Raw genomic sequence first — 18808 nt, 5'->3', positions numbered from 1 at the left:
GCTTCACAAGACGGAGGTGGTGTGAACCCTTTTATACCCCAGGGATCCTCTTATTATATTCGATGTGGGATTCAGGATTCTTTTTTAAGTCCGTGACACATACATGAATATTATTATTCTTAATTTTTCCATTTCTTTGTCAATGTTTAAATTAACATTTAACTTTCAAATATGCATAAGATATTGGCTAAGTAATAAAGAGAATTTACTTATCTTTTGATTACTTCAGTTAGAATCTGTTAAAAAAAATTATAAAAAGATAAATTTTTATAAATTTATTGAATTTGATATAAATAAATTAATTTAGACTAATTCAAAAAAAAGTATCCAACAATATTTAAAAATCTTTTACCGCTAAAAAAAAAAAAAAACAAATAGATACTAAAACAGTTTTTGAGAAACTATTAAAATAATAACGTAATAATAAGAAAAAACAAAACAATAATACGACAATAGAAATGAATGAACCTTTTCGTTTATTGGATGTCGAAAAGCAAATGCTATTACAACAACCCAACAATTATACGAGCAGACAGCTAGACGACAATGAGTCTATGATAGCACCAAAAGTGATAAAGAAGGATGCCCTCTTTTAATGCCTCAATAATGGCTAACCAGATGAATCATGAAACTACTGTTAAGAGAATTGAACCCTCTATAAACAGAAGAAGCCACAAAAAAAAGGGCCCATTTCTTATATCCTCCATGTGCATGCATATCTTGTTCATTGCCTCGAGTCAAGTTCGGCCCATTATCTTTTTGAGGAAGAGTAGGATTCGCAGGAGTAGAGAAAACTCAATCATAAACTTAGGAGCCGTCACATGCTCAGGAACTGTCTCCCACCTGTAACTTCAACCAGTAGATAGCTGCTGATAAAGCCTGTTGTCCATTTCAGGGTTTCATCATAATCAAAATAATTACTAAAGGACTCAATGTTACCCAACAAATGTTCAGGCAACTGATGTATGCTAGAAAATTCCAAATCTGTAAATTCAACCAACTGCTCTGAAATTTTTTTTTTTTTTTAGGTTTTCAAGATTGAACCTGATTATTAGAATTGTAAGTCCATATTCTATTAACAAATCACACAATCTATTCGAAAGATAAGATAAACCATATTCTATAAAATGCAAATGAGGAACATGACAACATCCACAATGATAAGGTCTGTTTCGTTTTTGGTTCATGTTGATGCCAAACAGCTATTTAATGAACAGTTAAGATCATGTAAATAATAGTATTATGCCTAGAACAAATGTGTCAAAATCTGAACCATCAAATTAATGATGTAAATGAGTTTTTGAGAACTGGATTATCAGATAAACATTATTGAGATGTAAACTTACCAATTGCCTTCAACAGTGATGTCATTTTCATTATTAATTTCCTCCTTTGCATGTTCTTGTTGCCGGTCATTTATTGAACTGCGAAGAGGGCGTACGGAAGGAGAAGAAAAATGACAGAATAAAAATTAGGAAATGTGTTTTTTCAAAGAATCTACATTCCACTGAACTCAGGCTTCAAAAGTAATAATCATATTAAATCATTCCAATATTTTCACATTAGTACAATATTTGACTAAGATACATAAAAAAAACCTCAGTTCTGGCAAACAGGTGACAGTGTAAAAGAAAGTTTTCGTACCGTATCAACAATAAGCTCATATGATGAACACTGACATTTTAAAACAGCAATGGTAACGGTAACTCTGAAAACTTTGGACTGACAAGACATAAATGATAGCAGTTACCAAAATTATCAACCACAATTCACATTGGGGGTTAGAACAGAGGCTATAATTTACAAGTAAAAATGACCCAGATGGAGCAAAGGGCTGGCTATATTCGAACTTCAATTCTTCCAGCTCATAAAGTCTGATACTTAGCTATAGTAAGCACTCATGTTTCTACACCATTTCAGATTTTATTGAAAAAACTTGCTAGCCATGACTTGTAAGTTGACAGTAAAAACATCTTCTGGTCACTAAACTAACCGGTGATATCGAAAATGAATAACTGTGCTTGACAACCATAATGAAAGTTCCATTTCCACGAGGCAGAAATGCCTAACATCAGCAGAGTTGAAAATCAATAAGATCGAGCATTTTCAAGGCAAATGATTCCCACAATTCCACTTTGACTACTATAGGATGCTTAGCTTTCAGTTTATCTTTTGATGAACTAGTATATTGAATTAAAAAGATCTTAGTAGATTATCCAACTTCACTCTGCATTAAAGGAGAGAAAAAAAAATAGTAAACTTTGTAAGTAGTGTCACTAGGGCAAAGTTTTGAGGTAAAAGTCATTTTAGTAAGCGTCACCATAATTTCCTAATGACAGAAGCATAATATACTCACTAAGCCTCACTTCAAACAGGAAGACAACTAGGCATGCTCAAACAAATGAAATATCTTAGGTGCAATGCTCTCCAAACTGATCTATGTATCTTCAAATCATCGGTCAAATGCAGGGATAACCAAACCAATAATATAAACTGGAATAAGCTGAAAGAAGCTTACGTAGGCAAATTAACACGGAAACGGACATATTGATCTCCATGGTGTACTAGAAAACCATGCTTTGGCGGTCCTACAGGAACTCACAAAGAAAGCATGCACATTTATGGCAGGAAATCAGACACGGGAGTAAATTCAAGCAGCACCAAGAAATAGGGAGAGGAGGTGGGGCAATAGGAGGGAATGATTAAACATACCTTTATCTCTTAAAGCAAGAAGTTCTTCATGTTGACATCCTTTTGGTATCTGGGGACACCGTAATTTTAAAACACAAAAAAGGTTAATATTGAATACATTGATTCATGTGAATTGTTAAAATTAATAAAAATAATAGGGCTCCAGACAATGGGCCAAAAAACAAAAAAGACAAGGTACCTATATCAACATGAGAAATTCATGTCAGTTTTCATACATTAACAGGCCAGGAACATGATCAAACTGAGACTTATGTCCAATAATCTTTAAAGATTCAGTACTTAGTTTTGCTTAACCAGACTATCTCCTCTAATACCAGAAAATTTACACATTTTCTTATGACTTTCAGTAACTGTCACTGTAATGCACCAACAAATAAAAGAGTAGAATAAAATCAAAAGTATTACTTTCACTTGAATCTTCGCCGACAGTGTAGGCACCTCAACTGTACCACCAAGAATTGCCTGTAAGAAATCCAAACATCAATTCTTGATAGAATTATTTGGATTCTGTTTGCAAATCTATAAACTTGTTCGACAAGGTATGATAGTCAACAAAAAGTTTAGTTTAAAAAGAGCAAGTATGCACACATTTAGAAATCAACTGAGATGTCTTCGCGAATAATAACAGATAATATAGTATAAGCCTCTAAAAAGATCAAGGTGAGATTGGAACATCTCACTTCCTCAAAAAAAAAAAAAATGGTCTAACCTTGCCATTCTCTTCCTCCACCATCACCAACACCTTCACCATCTCCTCCTCTTCCATGCAACCATGTCATGACAACACCTCCACCAAAACACAACCACCGTCACCACAAGCCATCTGCACCACATCATCATGATGTTCACCATAAGCCTCCTCCATCGCCACCACTACCATCTTATCCAGCATGTCTCCGCCAACCCCGACAAATGTCCCAGTATCACCACCAGAAATAAACTCCAAATGCACCATCACCAGCGGCATCACATTAATCTGCCCCTCCAAAGCCAAAGTACCCCTTCTAGTCCAGTTCCAATGCCCTCGCCACATCCTGCAAACGCAACTCCTCCAAGTAAGGCATCACCCCCTAAACCCTCATATATATCCACCAAGCCCTGGTAAAGGTCCAACTCCACCTCCAAAATTACCGCCAACAGCTGCAACTGGCCCATACATTGGTAAAGCACCTCCTACTCCCTACAAGGGATTACCACCTCTCTCTGCACCTGCACCTCCAAAGCCAACTCCAAGTACCCCTTCTAGTCCAGCTTCATTGCCCCTGTCGTGTTCCAACTCCTTCAAGTAAGGTGTTGTTATTTTTGAAGCAAAGAAAACTTCCACACTTTCTTAGCATCAAAAACATTACAATTTAAAGCTTAATTAATAAAAACCCACTAAAATCATGGTCCTAAGATTACACCATGACCACAAACATGAATAACAAAAAATAACCAACACCAAAAAAACATGAATAATTTTAAACATTCAACTAAGCAATATTTATGAATTCACATCAGCAGTCCTAAACATATCTTCTAACACTCTTCCTTGCTTTAGGAGTTGCAAACACCAAGTTTTGTCATCAGAAATTCAAACTTGCTAACCGGTAGTGGCTTGGTGAAAAAATTTGCAACCTAATCTTCTACTTTGTGGTAGACAAGAACAACAACTTCATCTTTCTATACTTCCCTTAAAGAGAATAATTTAATATTGAAACGCTTAGTTTTCCCGTGAAACACAGGATTTTGAGATATAATAATAGTAGTTTGGTTGTCAACAAGAATTTCCATGCTTTCCTCCTACTCCAAGTTAAGATCGATTAAAATCTTTCTTAGCCATAAAGCTTGATTAACAGCAATTGTTGCAGCAATAAACTCTATTTCAGCTATGGATTGAGCTATAGTTTCTTGTTTTTTTGAGCTCTATGAGAAAATACCAAAACCAAGTGTGAAACAATAACCTGAAATGCTCTCCATATCATCAATGAAACCTTCCCAATCACTATCTAAGAAACCAACTAGTTTGAACTCTTTTTTTCTTGTGTATTTAATGCAAAAATCACATGTGTTTTTCGCATATCTAAGCACCCTCTTTGTAGCCTTGAGATGTCATTCACTTGCACAATGCATAAACCGAGACAAAATGCTTACAACATTCAAAATGTCAAGCCGAGTTGCTAGGAGATACATCAAGTAACCAATCAGGCTTCTGAAATATGCCCGATCAATCTTCTATGTTCCATCTTATTTATCGAGCTTTTCCTTTGAATTCATCGGTGTGCTCAATTTCTTTACATTATTCGAGTTTAAACTTCTTCAAAATCTTCTTGGCATATTTCTTCTGACAGATAAAGACTTCATGTTCATTCTGTTTGATTTTCATTTCAAGAAAAAATGTCATCAATCCAAGATCTGTCATCTCAAAAAACTCCATCATCTCTTGCTTAAACTTCTTCACAATATTTGTGTTGTTTCCTATCACAAACAGGTCATCTGCATATAATGAGATGATAAGAATGTCAGCTTCATTGTGCTTGACATATAATGTTGATTCAAATAAGCTTTTAGCAAATCTCAAGTTCTACCAATGTTCATCAATCCTATTGTACCGAGCTTTTGGAGCTTGTTTCAATCCGTAAAGTGTCTTTTTAAGAAAATAGACCTTGTTTTCTTCTCTTTCCTTTACATAGCCTTTTGATTGCTCTACATAAATATCCTATTACAGAAAACCATTCAATAATGCTGACTTAACATCTAATTGGTACTCCTTCTAATTTTTTTGCGTTGCAACGATGAGTAAGAGCCTGATGGTATTGAGTCTAACAACTGGTGTGAAAGCATCTAAGTAATCCACACCGAGTATTTGAGCATATCCTTTGACCACGAGTCTAGCTTTATACTTGTTGATTGAGCTATCAGCATTAAGCTTGGTTCTGTACACCCACTTGACTCCAATTACTTTTTTATTTTGGGATCGATCAATCGACTCTCATGTTTCATTCCTTTCAATCATAAACAACTCCTCATTCATTGCAGCAATTCAATTTTGATCCATCTTGGCTTTTTCATAATTTGTAAGTTTACACAGTAATAATGCATCTTTAACAAACATCATAAAATAGTTTTGTGCCTCTAATAAGACTGTCATCCACCATTTCATTATCTCAATCTCTAATGTTTTTGTTCTGCTATGTCCAAAATAAAAAACTTGAGCTTGGGCTCTTTTAAGGTTGGATCCATCTTCTTTGCATCATCCCAGTTCTATTTTTCATCTTCCATAAAGTGCATATCCTTGCTTATAATAATTTTTTTAGTTTGTGGTTGAAAATTTTATAAGCTTTTATAACCGAGCTGTAGCCAATGAAGATGCCTGAAAGTGCTCTTTTATCTAGTTTATCTTTCTTGATCTATGAAACATGAGTGAAGCACAAACATCCAAGTATTTTAAGGAAATTCAGAGATGGTTTATAACCATATCATGCCTCAAAGGGTGTTTGATCTTTTATTGCTCTTGTGGGAAGCCTGTTTTACAAAAAAATAGTAGTTTTTGCTGCTTCAGCCCAAAATTGCTTTGACAGGTTCTTCTCATGTAGCATACATCGTGTCATCTCTAATATGAATCTATTCTATCTCTCATTTACTCTATTTTGTTGTGGAGTGTATGGAACGGTTAATTGATGTTAGATGCTTGCCTCATCACAAAAATGATTGAATGTTTTAGAGGTGTACTCTTTGTCATTGTCTGATATAAGAGTTTGAATTTTACAGCCATTCTCATTTTCAACTCTGGCTTTAAAGTTTCAAAAGACTTGAGCCATCTCTGACTTATGCTTTAAAAAAAGATACAACACATACGGATGAAATATCAATGCATACAACATAATAAAGACTATCTTTCAGAGAAGACGTTCTTTGTGGGCCTGCAATGTCAATATAAATTAATTGTAACTTTTTTTATGCTCTTCATGTTGCATTGGGAAATGGTTTTCTACTTTGCTTTCCAAACTGACATGCTTTACAGTTTGAAATATGATCATCAAGTTCTGAAAGATCATTTGCCATCTTCTTAGATTTTTTTTACAGTAGCCCTTGATAATGATAGTGCCTAAGCCTCTTGTGCCATACTTCAATAATATTTTTTTTGATTGAGAAAGCAGCTTTCTCCTCCTCCAATAGATTTAGAGTAAATCTTTTCCCTTTCATTTTTACTTTGAAAATATCTTAGCCAACTACATCTTTAATCAAGCAACTTTTGTCTTCGAACATAATTTTATAACCTTTTTCAATTAGTTGTCCAACATTTAACAAGTTTTGATCAATTTTAGGGACATACAACACATCAGAAATGAACTTTGTACCTAAACAAGTTGAAATTACAACTATTCATTTTCCTTACATAGTTATATACTTGCCATTACCAATTCGAACCTTCGATGAGTTTGCGTTGCTTAGTTCCCTAAATAGATCTTTGTCATATGTCATGTGGTTAGTACAACCACTGTCTATAAGCCAACTCTCACTTGATTCGATGCCAGAGAAATATGTAACGATGAATAGGTGATCCTCCTTTTCTTGATCAGCAATCTTTGCATATTCACCATATTGTTGATTTTTATTTTTATAGATAACAACTTCATGCCCCATCAATTACATTCAGTGCACTTAGCATCAGGTTTTCTCTAGCATCTAAATGGAGAATGACTCTTCTTTTCACTATGTTGGCGAGGTGGATAGGATTTCTTTTGATTTTCATTCTTTCCTTTTGTATTGGCTGATGCTGTACTTGCCCCATTTCCTTCAAAATCATTTTTCTTCTTTCTTTTATTTTTGGCCATATTTTGATGCTTGGCTGCCAAAGCTCCTTCGATTATTGTATCCTCCGTTATCAGTCTTTTTTGTTCTTGTGCTTGTGAAGTGTTAAATAATTCTACTAAGAAAATTTTTGACAGATCCTTCGTATTCTCCAAGGTAATGATGGTTGCTTCATATCTTTCAAGTACTATAACAAGAATTTTTTCTACAATTCTTGAATCAGTAAATTCAGATCCAATAAGCCTCACCTTGTTTACGATACTAAGAAGTATGTTGGAGTAATCTTTAATCGTATCGAAGTCTATCATTCTTTGAAGTTTAAATTCCCTAATCAAGTTTAGGACTTGCATCCCTTTAATTCTTTCATCTTTTTCATATTCATTCTTGAGATAATCTCATATCTCTTTTGCTGACTTTAGAGACATGATACGAGTGAAGATGGTGGATGAGACTACAGCAAACAAGCAAGCCTTTTCCTTTGATTTTTTTGTCTTTTTTTCTTTCTCCACTTTTATCTGTGCTTGGTGGGATTGTTCGAAAATGAAAGAATTTAATAGTCTTCTTTCACTGCTTCCTAAATATCCAAAGCTTTCAAGTATGTCTCTATACGTACTATCCAAATTTGATAGTTGTCTCTGTCGAACATCGCCAGAGCAATTGCAAAATGACTGGCTTCGGCTTTTATGACGCGTCAAATTCACACACAGATTCTTTAAGAAGAGAGCTCTGATACCAAATGTTGTGATTTTTGAAGCAAAGAAAACTTCCACACCTTCTTAGCATAAAAAACATTACAATTTAAAGCTTAATTAATAACGATCCACTAAAATCATAGTCCTAAGATTACGCCATGACCACAAACATAAATAACAAAAAATAACCAACACCAAAAAAACAAGAATAATTTTAAACATTCAACTAAGCAACATTTATAAATCCACATCAACAATCCCAAACACGTCTTCCAACATAAGGCATCACCCCTAAACCCTCATACCCACCAAGCCTTGGAAAAGGTCCAACTCTACCACCAAAACCACCACCGGCAGCTACACCTGGCCCATACATTGGTAAAGCCCCTCCTGCTCCCTACAAGGGACCACCAGCAAAACCACCAAAATCTTCGTCACCGCCATACTCACCACCAAAACCAACACCAGGTTTATCTCCTGCAGCTGCACCTACTCCTTATGGGGCAACCCCACATTTCAGTTCTGTGCCATCACCATCAGACGTATTAGCAGCAGCACCACCACCACCACCAGGAGGCAACAACACAACTATTAGCGCCGTGTGCGTTTCGCTCGGTGGTGTATTGTTCCTGGCATTCCTTTTGGTTGGTATCATTTGTCTGGCAAAGAAGAAAAAGTAGCCAGTAATGGTTCCTGCAGCAGTACCTTGCTCTGATGAAGAACGTGAACAAGCCTACGAGACACCCCCAACAAACCCATATGCGGCATCATCTGTGCACGACGCTCATATTCACCAGCAAGCTAGAGAAGCCGGCACTGTTGGTTCATATGTTGGGGCCTCGGATAGACCTCGTTGTGATCCAGGGTTCGGCGGTGGTTCTTCTCATCGCTGAGACTACTAATTAAATTCATCAATTGTTCAAGGGTATAGTAATTAGATTGCTACTTGCATGTAGCAGCTCTACTTGGTCTTTGTGCCAGTTCAGCTCATTTAATTATTATTGTTTGCTAGTTTCATGTATTTTAATAATAAGTATAATTATTGTTTGAAACGTGCTCGTTGACCTGCTGCAGTGAAGCTGGGGAGCACCTTAATGTCGAAAACAAATATATATTTTATTTTTATTTTTACATATATATATAATGATTATGTATTCATTTAAACTAATATAACTCTCTTGTTTTTTACTTTTAAATTAAAATTAAATCCAACTCATTTGAATTAAAATAATATTTTTTTATTTTAATTCAAATGTCAAATAGCATGTAGCATAAATAATCGTAGATTTAAAGTAAAGTTTATGTTTTTGGCCAAAAAACAAAAGTATTTTAGTACAAGGCTTGTCCTTTTAGGAGAGTGTATTTGATTTTCTATATATCAAGTTTAATTTCAAATCAGAAATTGGAATATATAGCAATGAAATGTAGAAATTATGATTGTATATTTGTTAACTTCCCCAAATCTTAGACATAATAACCTACCGAGTTTTCTCTTATTTATTGGCCAAGAATAACTCAAGGGTTTTATTAAAATGAAAACTATTAAATTTTGTAGAATTTTATTTATTAATTCCAAACACTCATGCCTTTAATGTAACGATTTCAATTGGATTTCAAACAAAACAAAACAAAATAAATATAATTTTTTTAGCTTTTAGTATGTTGTCCTAATCTTTATATATTTTATAAGTATTTAAACTATATCTTATAAGCTCGTTTGTTTTTACATTATTAACTATCTATTAATTAATATGACATTCACCTTTAAAATAATTAATTTTAAATAATAATATGTAATAAATAAATAATTTTTTAAATATTATATTAATTAGTATATTTATAATTTAAATGTTATATTAAAAAAATTTTAAATTTAAATACTAAATTAAATATTTTCTTATAATTAAAAACTATTCGTAATATCCATCCCTAAAAAAATTATGTGCTAAAAGAAATATGGTCAATGGATATGAAGTTGGAAGCGGAACCAGCTTCCAGGCCCAATGTACTTGTATAAAAATGGGCCGTAACATTCAAGCACTGTCTGTCAAATTCTCAAATGTTATAATGTTAAACGAAATGGTATCTATTATTAACACTGATATCTTTAAAAAATATATATATATATATATATATTGTTAAAAAATATTACCAAATCCAAATTATTAGCACGTAAGATATTTTTAAATATGCAAATTGTTGGAGCATGTTACGTGTACGTCTCGTACATGAACAACCTATCTTAATTTTGACAAATAATTTATCATCAAGCCAGAAACACACATATATACGAATTGATATTTCAATAAAGGTTGAATGGAATCGTTTAATTGCTGTCTTGCCTGAAAATTACTCTTACCCCATATCTTCTATCACATTACTTAAAAATTCATATAATTAAATTAAATTTTAATATATTTTGTTAATATATATGGACAAAATTAAACTTCGTAATTATATCATTTTAATAAAGGAGATTTTAATTTAAAAATTAAATTATGAATTGTAAATATAAAATTTTAATTTTAAAATTATTGGATACTATTTATTAAAAATAATTATATAAATTAATTAAATTAAATTTTAAATTTTTATTATATCATTAAATGTTAAAACTTTTCCAAAACCATGAATTTTCTTACAGAAAAAGATCATATATAGCTTGGCTTCATCCTGATTAGACTGAAAACATTAGTGTTGAAGAAGGCATGGCAGGCGAACTGGCCAAAATCGATAATGACAAGTGTTGCTGGACCCTTCAATACTTTTTGCTTTTTTTGCTGTTAGGCTTTGTTTGTTCTGTAAAAATTAACTTTTAAAAAATATTTTTTAAAAAATATTTATATTTTTTTGAGAAAAACAGAGATTTTTTATTTTTGAATGGGTTAATAAAAATATTTTTATTATTTAGTTGTTTTAAAAATTTTTTATTTTTTTTCAAATATTAATAATATAATTATTAAAATATAAAAAAAAATTTATTATTAAAATAAATTAAAATTATTAATATTTTAATAATAATAATAATAATATTTAATATTAGAATATTATATTAATATTAAAAATACTTAAAATATCATTTTTATTAATATTAAAATAGTAATATTTATTATTAAAATATTTATATATTATATTAAAAGTATCTATTATTAAATTATAACAAAAAAATTTTATTTATATTTATTATTAAAATATTAATATAATATAAAATTATATATTTTAAACTAAAAATAAAATTATTTTATTAAAAATATTCATATTAAAAAATAATATTATTATAGTGTTTAATATTAATTATTAAAATAATAAAAATATTGTTATATATTTTATTATTTATTATTAAAATAAAGAATAATATCTTAAATGATTTTTGAATTATTGTAATTTGTTAGATTTGATATTTAAATTAAAAAATTATTAAATCGATACTTAAACTATAAAATCATAAATCAATTTAATTAAAGAGTTAACTTCATTAATTTAGATATTGATTTGATTATTTTAATCAATAAAAACCAATCATGTAAATAGAAAATGTCACGTAAGCATAATATGAATTGTTTATGTGATAAAAAATAAATAATAAATAAATTCTAAACAAATTAATTATTTCTTAAACAATCAACTGTAAATTTAATACTCCAATCTTAAATCTCAAATTCAAAAAACCAAGAAGAAATTTAAGCAAAATCGAAGCTTGCAAACGTTAACTCCCTCTGCATCGTCAGTCTTCGTGGGTCTTTCTTTAACCACCCGAGGCCAACATAGCCTCAAGAATCGATCCCCCTGCGACACCGACATCGACGTAGCAAAAAAGCTCTTAGTCTTCGAGGTTGTCTTCTTCAATTTCTTCCTTTTCTTGTCACCAGTAGCTCAGGGTTTAAAACTTACCATCGATCTGTTGAATGGTAAAGATGTCGATGAAGCTTTCAGGGTCCACATTAACCTTAAAGTTTTGAGATTTGGGATGATGGGTTCGGCTGTGGGGTCCATTATGGGGTGCTTGTTTTTTATGCGTTCAATGGTGAATGTGATCGAGATTCGGTCACGGACGTTGTCATGTGGGAGTAAGTCTGCAGTTTATGCGGTGGCGGCTTTAGTTATTCCGGTTTCTTCTGCCAAACCTATCACAAGCTTGATTTTGCTTGAATTTTTTCTGGATTCTTCGAATTTGGAGTTTAGGTTTTGGGTATTGAATTTGAGGCTTGTTGTTTAAGAGGAAATTAATTTATTTGGGTTTAACTTTTTTTCTATTGATTCAATTTTTTTGCAGATTTTTTGATCACATAAATAATCTATATAATATTTACATGTCATTTTCTGCTCACATGGTAAATTTATATCGGTTAAAATAATCAAATCAGCATTTAACCTAACGAAATTAATTGTTGGATCAAATTAATACACAATTATTTAATAATTTTTTCGTTTAAGTACCAAATTTAATAAATTATAATAGTTCAGGGTGATTTAGGATATTAACCCTTAAAATAATTATATAATACTATTAATTATTAAAATATTAAAAAAATCTATGTTTAATAATATACAAAATTAAAATATTTAAGATTAAAATATCAAAAGATTTTTAATGTTAATATTAAAAAATTTTGTAATTAAAATTAAATAAAATATTTTTATTAATATAATAATATTTTTAATCGAATCAAATCAATTTTTAATTTAAAATATTATGTTTAAAGATTTATTCGAGTAAAATTATAAAATATTTAAAACTAAAATAATAAAAAAAATTTAATATTAATATTTTAATTTTTAAGTAAAATTAAATAAAAAATTATTTATTAATGTAATAACATTTTAAAATTATAAAGTTCATTCTTGGTTGCTAACTCTGCTATCCCTAGTCCCTGAGAATGCTCTTATCTCGTCTAAGCTGACTAAATCCCTTCTTTCAGATTTCCCTTGGAAAGAGATGCACCCGTCATCGTAATTAATTAGGATTAGGCAGGATTCCTGATTTCAACGCCGTCATTATTAGGATGGATCAGGTCTCAAGACTGATGACGGATACGATGGGGAAATTACTTTTCATAAATTTTGATTTATTTTTTTATTAATTAATTAATTTTTTATTACATAAAAATCTGAAAATACAAAAATCTGCTATTGGAACCTTAATTTTGAAGGAAAGTGTTTATCCTCAATACAAAATATTCAAAAGTCAAATTTGGATGCTGCCGTCCTGTATATAACACATATATTTGTCAGTAAGTATATTTGTATTTGTCCCCATGAAGTGAACATAGTATAGGACAATTTTTTTTTTTTAAATAGTTTATGCTAACTGCCATGGTATTTTATTTTATATGATTATAAATATTAAAAATTGCTTCTATTTTTTAAACTTTTTTATTCAAAAATTTGTACATTTGGTCCATTTTCTCAAGTAAATTGATGGGTACAAAAATTATCTTCAAGACAATAACAACAGGATTGCCTGATCAGACTGCTGGATTTTTTTTTTTATTAAATTTTGGTAAGATGGATTTGAAACTGATATATATATATATATATTAGATTTTATAAAAAAATAATTATTAGCAGGTCCAGTCCACCAGTGGGTCATTACTATGAAGAAATTAACTCTCGTTAATTTTGTCTTTTAACTTTGAAAGTAGCTAGCTTGTTATAGTTTTTAATTAATCTATAAAAAAAAAATGATTGGCTTTGCAACAATTATAGTTTGTGCAAACAAAGTCAGAACAATAAGTTGACCATCATCCTTCAGGCAAGACAAATCATACTATCCAATATTAAAAATATTTATATTAATGTGATCAACTTATATATTGTCACTATTTAATTATATAATTTATTAATAAAATATTAAAATTTTAATTTTAATGACCAATCAATTTTTAACAATTGTAAATAAAAAAAAAGTCATATATATATATAGCTGGTTGTATGGTCAATAAATCAAGATTAGATATTTATGCCTTGAATAACTATGATTAGTTTGTGGGTCTCAATTTCATCAGCTAACAAGCAGTAATTATATTAATGGGCACTTATAAATATATATGGTTAAATACTTAATTTAAAATATAATATTTAAATTTTTTTCAATTAAGGATATTAATTTGGTTTAAATGTTTTTAGGTTAGTTCAAAATAAGATTTTGTCATCCTATGCACGTTAAAATAGAGTGATGTCTTTTAATTGCCAGAAAAATAAGGGTAAAATTATATTTTTACCATACAATACAGAGACTTTTTTTTCTTCGTTTCTTTTCTCTCTTCTTTTCCTTCTCATTCGTTTCTCTTCCTTCTTCATTTTTTTCTTCTCTTCTCTCTCTTCCTAGCCGAATCAAGGGCCTTTTTTCTTAGCCACCAGTCATTGGCGTTGCTCCTTCCCACCAACGTCGGTCATCAATTTTTTTATCTCCCTATTCTTTCCTCTTATTTCCTTCATTGAAATGAGCCCATATCTAGAATCCTTAAAGCCTAACCGAAACATATATTCTTTCTACTATTGTTCATGTTTAGATTTTTGTTTTGTTTTTCTACCGGGTTCTTCACTGAAATGACGACTGTGACTTTTTTATTTTCTTTGATTATAGGTAAAAACAGGGTTTTTCTATTGCCTTTCAGGTTTGGGATTTTTAGTTTCGGTGGGTTGTGTTTATACTATTGATAATTTAGAATATGGTCATCTTATATTGAATAAAAAAATTTAATTATTGATGAATAAAATTAATTTTTGTGTTAATTTTATTTATATTTTAAATAATTATATTTGAATAAAAATAATTATCATATGACAAATGATCATAATTATTTGAATATAAATAAATTATTATTCATAAATATCATAATTATATAAAATGTCATAATTATCTAAACAAAAATTTTTATCTATTTATTTATTATGAATAAATCTTTAAATGTAACTATTTTTATTACTTTTGATTAGAAAATTTGAGATTTTATTATATTACAAGAGTATAATCACCTTTAAGAAAGTGATCTTCACATCTCAAAACTAAAATTTTTTTTCATTATTTCTCTTCTCTTATTTATTATTTTTAATAATTTAAAAAACAATTTTTTTAAAATAATTTACGCTAACTGCCATGGTATTTTATTTTATATGATTATAAATATTAAAAATTGCTTCTATTTTTTAAACTTCTTTATTAAAAAATTTGTACATTTGGTCCATTTTCTCAAGTAAATTGATGGGTACAAAAATTATCTTCAAGACAACAACAACAGGATTGCCTGATCAGACTGCTGGATTTTTTTTTTATTAAATTTTGGTAAGAATAAGATGGATTTGAAACTGATATATATATATATATATATATTAGATTTTATAAAAAAATAAATATTAGCAGGTCCAGTCCACCAGTGGGTCATTACTACGAAGAAATTAAGTCTCGTTAATTTTGTCTTTTAACTTTGAAAGTAGCTAGCTTGTTATAGTTTTTAATTAATCTATAAAAAAAAAAAAAATGATTGGCTTTGCAGCAACTATAGTTTGTGCAAACAAAGTCAGAATAATAAGTTGACCATCATTTCAGGCAAGACAAATCATACTATCCGATATTAAAAATATTTATATTCATGTGATCAACCTATATATTGTCACTATTTAATTATATATTTTATTGACAAAATGTTAAAATTTTAATTTTAATGACCAATTAAATTTGTATTAATTGTAAATTAATAAACAGCCAGCCAGTAGTATTACAATCATACACAAGCGCAATTTTTTGTGGTTTTGAGTTGGAGCAAGGCAAGACCATAAATTTTTGAACGTTAGTTAGCCGTTACATCAAAAAAGCCCCACTTATTAATTATATACACCCACTTTTTTCAATTTTTCTTAGCAGTTAATTAATATCATTATAATTAAGCCAATTACGTAATTATTATTGAATTTTTAATTTTAATGATTAAATTTTAATTTCTATAATTTCAAATAAAAAAGAGCGTGTCAGAATTAAATTGATAGGAGAATTGCCTAAAACAAGGGGAATTTTCCAGAATTAATTTTCTAACGGAAAAGAGGCCTCCATTAGTAATGGATAGATGCTGAAAAGAATATATATAAAAAATAAAAAATAAAAAAAAACGATTTTCCTTCTTTAATAATATAGTATGAAATGAATACACTACAAGAATTAATTTTGTGAATTATATATATATATATTAATTGATATATCAAACACAGATCATTTAAAATTTAAATTTAATTTAAAATATTATATCTTATAAGTTACCACATAAATATGAATATTTCAAATTTGAATATTAATTTAATTGGTTCATGTAAATAATTTTAAGAAATAATATTTAATAATAAATTTAAAATTCAAATATCATTATATGTAATTTTTTTTAATGATCTCTTTTATATTAAAAAAATATAGATATTTCAAATTAATGGTAAGAACATTTTGATTAGATTTACTAAAATTAAACACTAGACAATTGCTTTTCTTCAGATTTTGGTTAAGAACTGCTGATATGACTATCTCATTCTCAGCCTCACTTTTGACTCTTGCCATTTCTTTTTACATATAATTGACGTGTTCTTTCTTGATACAACCACAAGACAGTTTTGCTCTTTGTAAAAACGTACACTCTCCATATATACAACCAAAAGAGACTCCAGTTTTCTCTGTAATTAATCATGGAGGTCGTCAGGGAACATAAACCAGGCAACGCCATGAGAAAAGTTCTCCTAGTAATAAACTGCGTCATTCTTTCTATAGGCAACTGCGGTTGTCCGCTTCTGATGCGCCTCTACTTCATCCGTGGTGGAAAACGAGTCTGGTTCTCGAGCTGGCTCCAGACTTGTGGTTGGCCCATCATCCTTTTTCCTATCGCCTGTGCTTACATGCACCGTTCCAGGACCCAACCCACTTCGGAAAACAAGCTTTTCTTCATGAAACCTCCCTTATTCATTGCCACCGCGGTCATTGGTACCCTGACTGGCCTTGATGACTACTTCTATGCCTATGGCGTCGCCCGTCTTCCCGTTTCAACTTCTTGTTTAATCATTGCCTCACAGTTGGCTTTCACAGCAGGGTTTGCTTTCCTTTTAGTGAAACAAAAGTTCACTTCATATTCCATAAACGCTGTGTTTTTGTTAACTGTAGGAGCAGGTGTCTTAGCTTTGCATACGAGAAGTGACCGGCCTGCAAATGAATCAAACAGGGAATATGTTTTAGGGTTTCTAATGACCCTGGCTGCATCTGCTTTGTATGGGTTTATCTTGCCTTTGGTGGAGTTAATGTACAAGAAGGCAAATCAAGAAATTAGCTACGCCCTTGTGATGGAGATTCAGATGGTGATGTGTTTGTTTGCTACTGGTTTTTGCACCGTTGGTATGCTGGTTAACAATGATTTCAAGGTTTCGTTTCTTTCTCTTTCTATGTTAATTATTCCCCTTACCTGCCAAAGTATATTCCATCTAATGATGAATGAGATCTACTATAGTTTAATTCTAATTCTTGAGAGAAAAATGTAAAGTATAACTCGAAGCCACTTTCTTAAGGTAGCTATAAACCTTTTTTCTAAGATTTAGAAGACCTAAATCTTGATCATAGTAAGGGTTTTTTAAAGATAATTAGAGGTGATCTATTAGTAGTGTTAGATTTTTAATTTTAATATTTAGAATCAAATTTTGACAACTTCAAATATAAAAAAGAAAACTTATAGTAGAATGAAAAGTCCTATGCTGAAATTGAAAAACATTTCTTTTTTTTTTTTTTTGGGGGGGGGGGGGGGGGAGGAGTGGGTTCCATATTCTTGCTACAATTAACACATTTATGAATTTATTTCTAGCTATGAACAACATTGAAATGTTACATTTTGCAGGCAATTCCAAAAGAAGCAAGGGAATTCGAGCTTGGAGAAACAAAGTATTATGTTGTTGTCATTTGGACTGCAATAGTATCGCAGTGTTTCTTCTTGGGAGTAATAGGAGTAATCTTTTGTGCTTCATCTTTGCTATCGGGTATAATAATTGCACTTCTATTACCCGTAACAGAGATTCTGGCAGTAATTTTCTACAAAGAAAACTTTCAACCAGAGAAGGGCGTGGCTCTCGCACTCTCTCTCTGGGGCTTCATTTCATACTTCTACGGTGAGATCAAGCAAATCAAGAAAAGGAAACCAGCTCCTGAAACAGAGATGCCATCAGTTCCCAATACTCTGGAAAGTGTTTAAATATTGGTAATCCGACCAATTCCAAGTTCCAACTTCGAGTGGCTAATAGTTTTCATCGGAATATTGCTCGATCAACATATTTGCAAAAGAAGAAAGAAATTTATCCTACCTACTTAGATAAGAAATTTCCTTTGTATGTTCTTGTAAGGATTCGATTTTTCAACAATTTCAAGTTTAACATACCGGCAACTATTAATACATTAAATTCCCAGATATTCTTCCCCACTTTGGAATATACACACATCCTGCATGTATTATGTATATGTACATACATTTATATTATTACTCTTAATTTTTCCATTTCTTTTGTCAATGCTTAAATTAACATTCCATCGGAGGTTAGTTAAGTAATAAAGAGAATTTGCTCATCTCCTAATTAGTTTGAATCTGTTAAAAAATTGT

The 18808-nt window shown here is 30.6% G+C and overlaps 3 protein-coding genes across 5 annotated transcripts; 2 read left to right on the top strand and 1 right to left on the bottom strand.

Moving 5' to 3' along the window:
- Positions 1-124: 124 nt before the first annotated feature.
- Positions 125-4797, bottom strand: LOC111314927 (chaperone protein dnaJ 1, mitochondrial-like). 3 transcript variants are annotated; one of them, XM_089749668.1, is made up of 7 exons: positions 3922-4797; positions 3422-3688; positions 3118-3174; positions 2713-2761; positions 2519-2588; positions 1347-1424; positions 125-879 (listed from the first exon to the last, which is right to left on the bottom strand). In XM_089749668.1, the coding sequence occupies exons 2-7, from the start codon at positions 3476-3478 to the stop codon at positions 852-854; spliced, it is 339 nt and encodes a 112-aa protein (XP_089605794.1). In that variant the 5' UTR covers positions 3479-3688; positions 3922-4797; the 3' UTR covers positions 125-851. The 3 variants fall into 3 exon arrangements, with proteins under 3 accessions (XP_089605794.1, XP_089605793.1, XP_089605795.1); XM_089749667.1 differs by having other exon boundaries at positions 3422-4797; XM_089749669.1 differs by lacking the exon at positions 3118-3174 and having other exon boundaries at positions 126-879; positions 3422-4792.
- Positions 4798-8884: 4087 nt separating this feature from the next.
- On the top strand, positions 8885-12449 carry LOC149513062 (uncharacterized). Its single transcript, XM_089749318.1, has 2 exons — positions 8885-9074; positions 11927-12449. Exons 1-2 carry the CDS (start codon positions 8885-8887, stop codon positions 12412-12414), a joined length of 678 nt encoding a protein of 225 aa, XP_089605444.1. The 3' UTR covers positions 12415-12449.
- Positions 12450-16740: 4291 nt separating this feature from the next.
- On the top strand, positions 16741-18706 carry LOC111315555 (purine permease 1-like). The gene is made up of 2 exons (XM_022917379.2): positions 16741-17588; positions 18056-18706. The coding sequence occupies exons 1-2, from the start codon at positions 16866-16868 to the stop codon at positions 18404-18406; spliced, it is 1074 nt and encodes a 357-aa protein (XP_022773114.2). The 5' UTR covers positions 16741-16865; the 3' UTR covers positions 18407-18706.
- Positions 18707-18808: the final 102 nt, after the last annotated feature.

The sequence above is a fragment of the Durio zibethinus genome, chromosome 20 (assembly GCF_047325235.1).
Source record: "Durio zibethinus cultivar Kanyao isolate XHJ-2024 chromosome 20, ASM4732523v1, whole genome shotgun sequence".
Lineage (NCBI taxonomy): Eukaryota > Viridiplantae > Streptophyta > Magnoliopsida > Malvales > Malvaceae > Durio > Durio zibethinus.
This window is presented reverse-complemented; position numbering and strand designations above follow the sequence as displayed.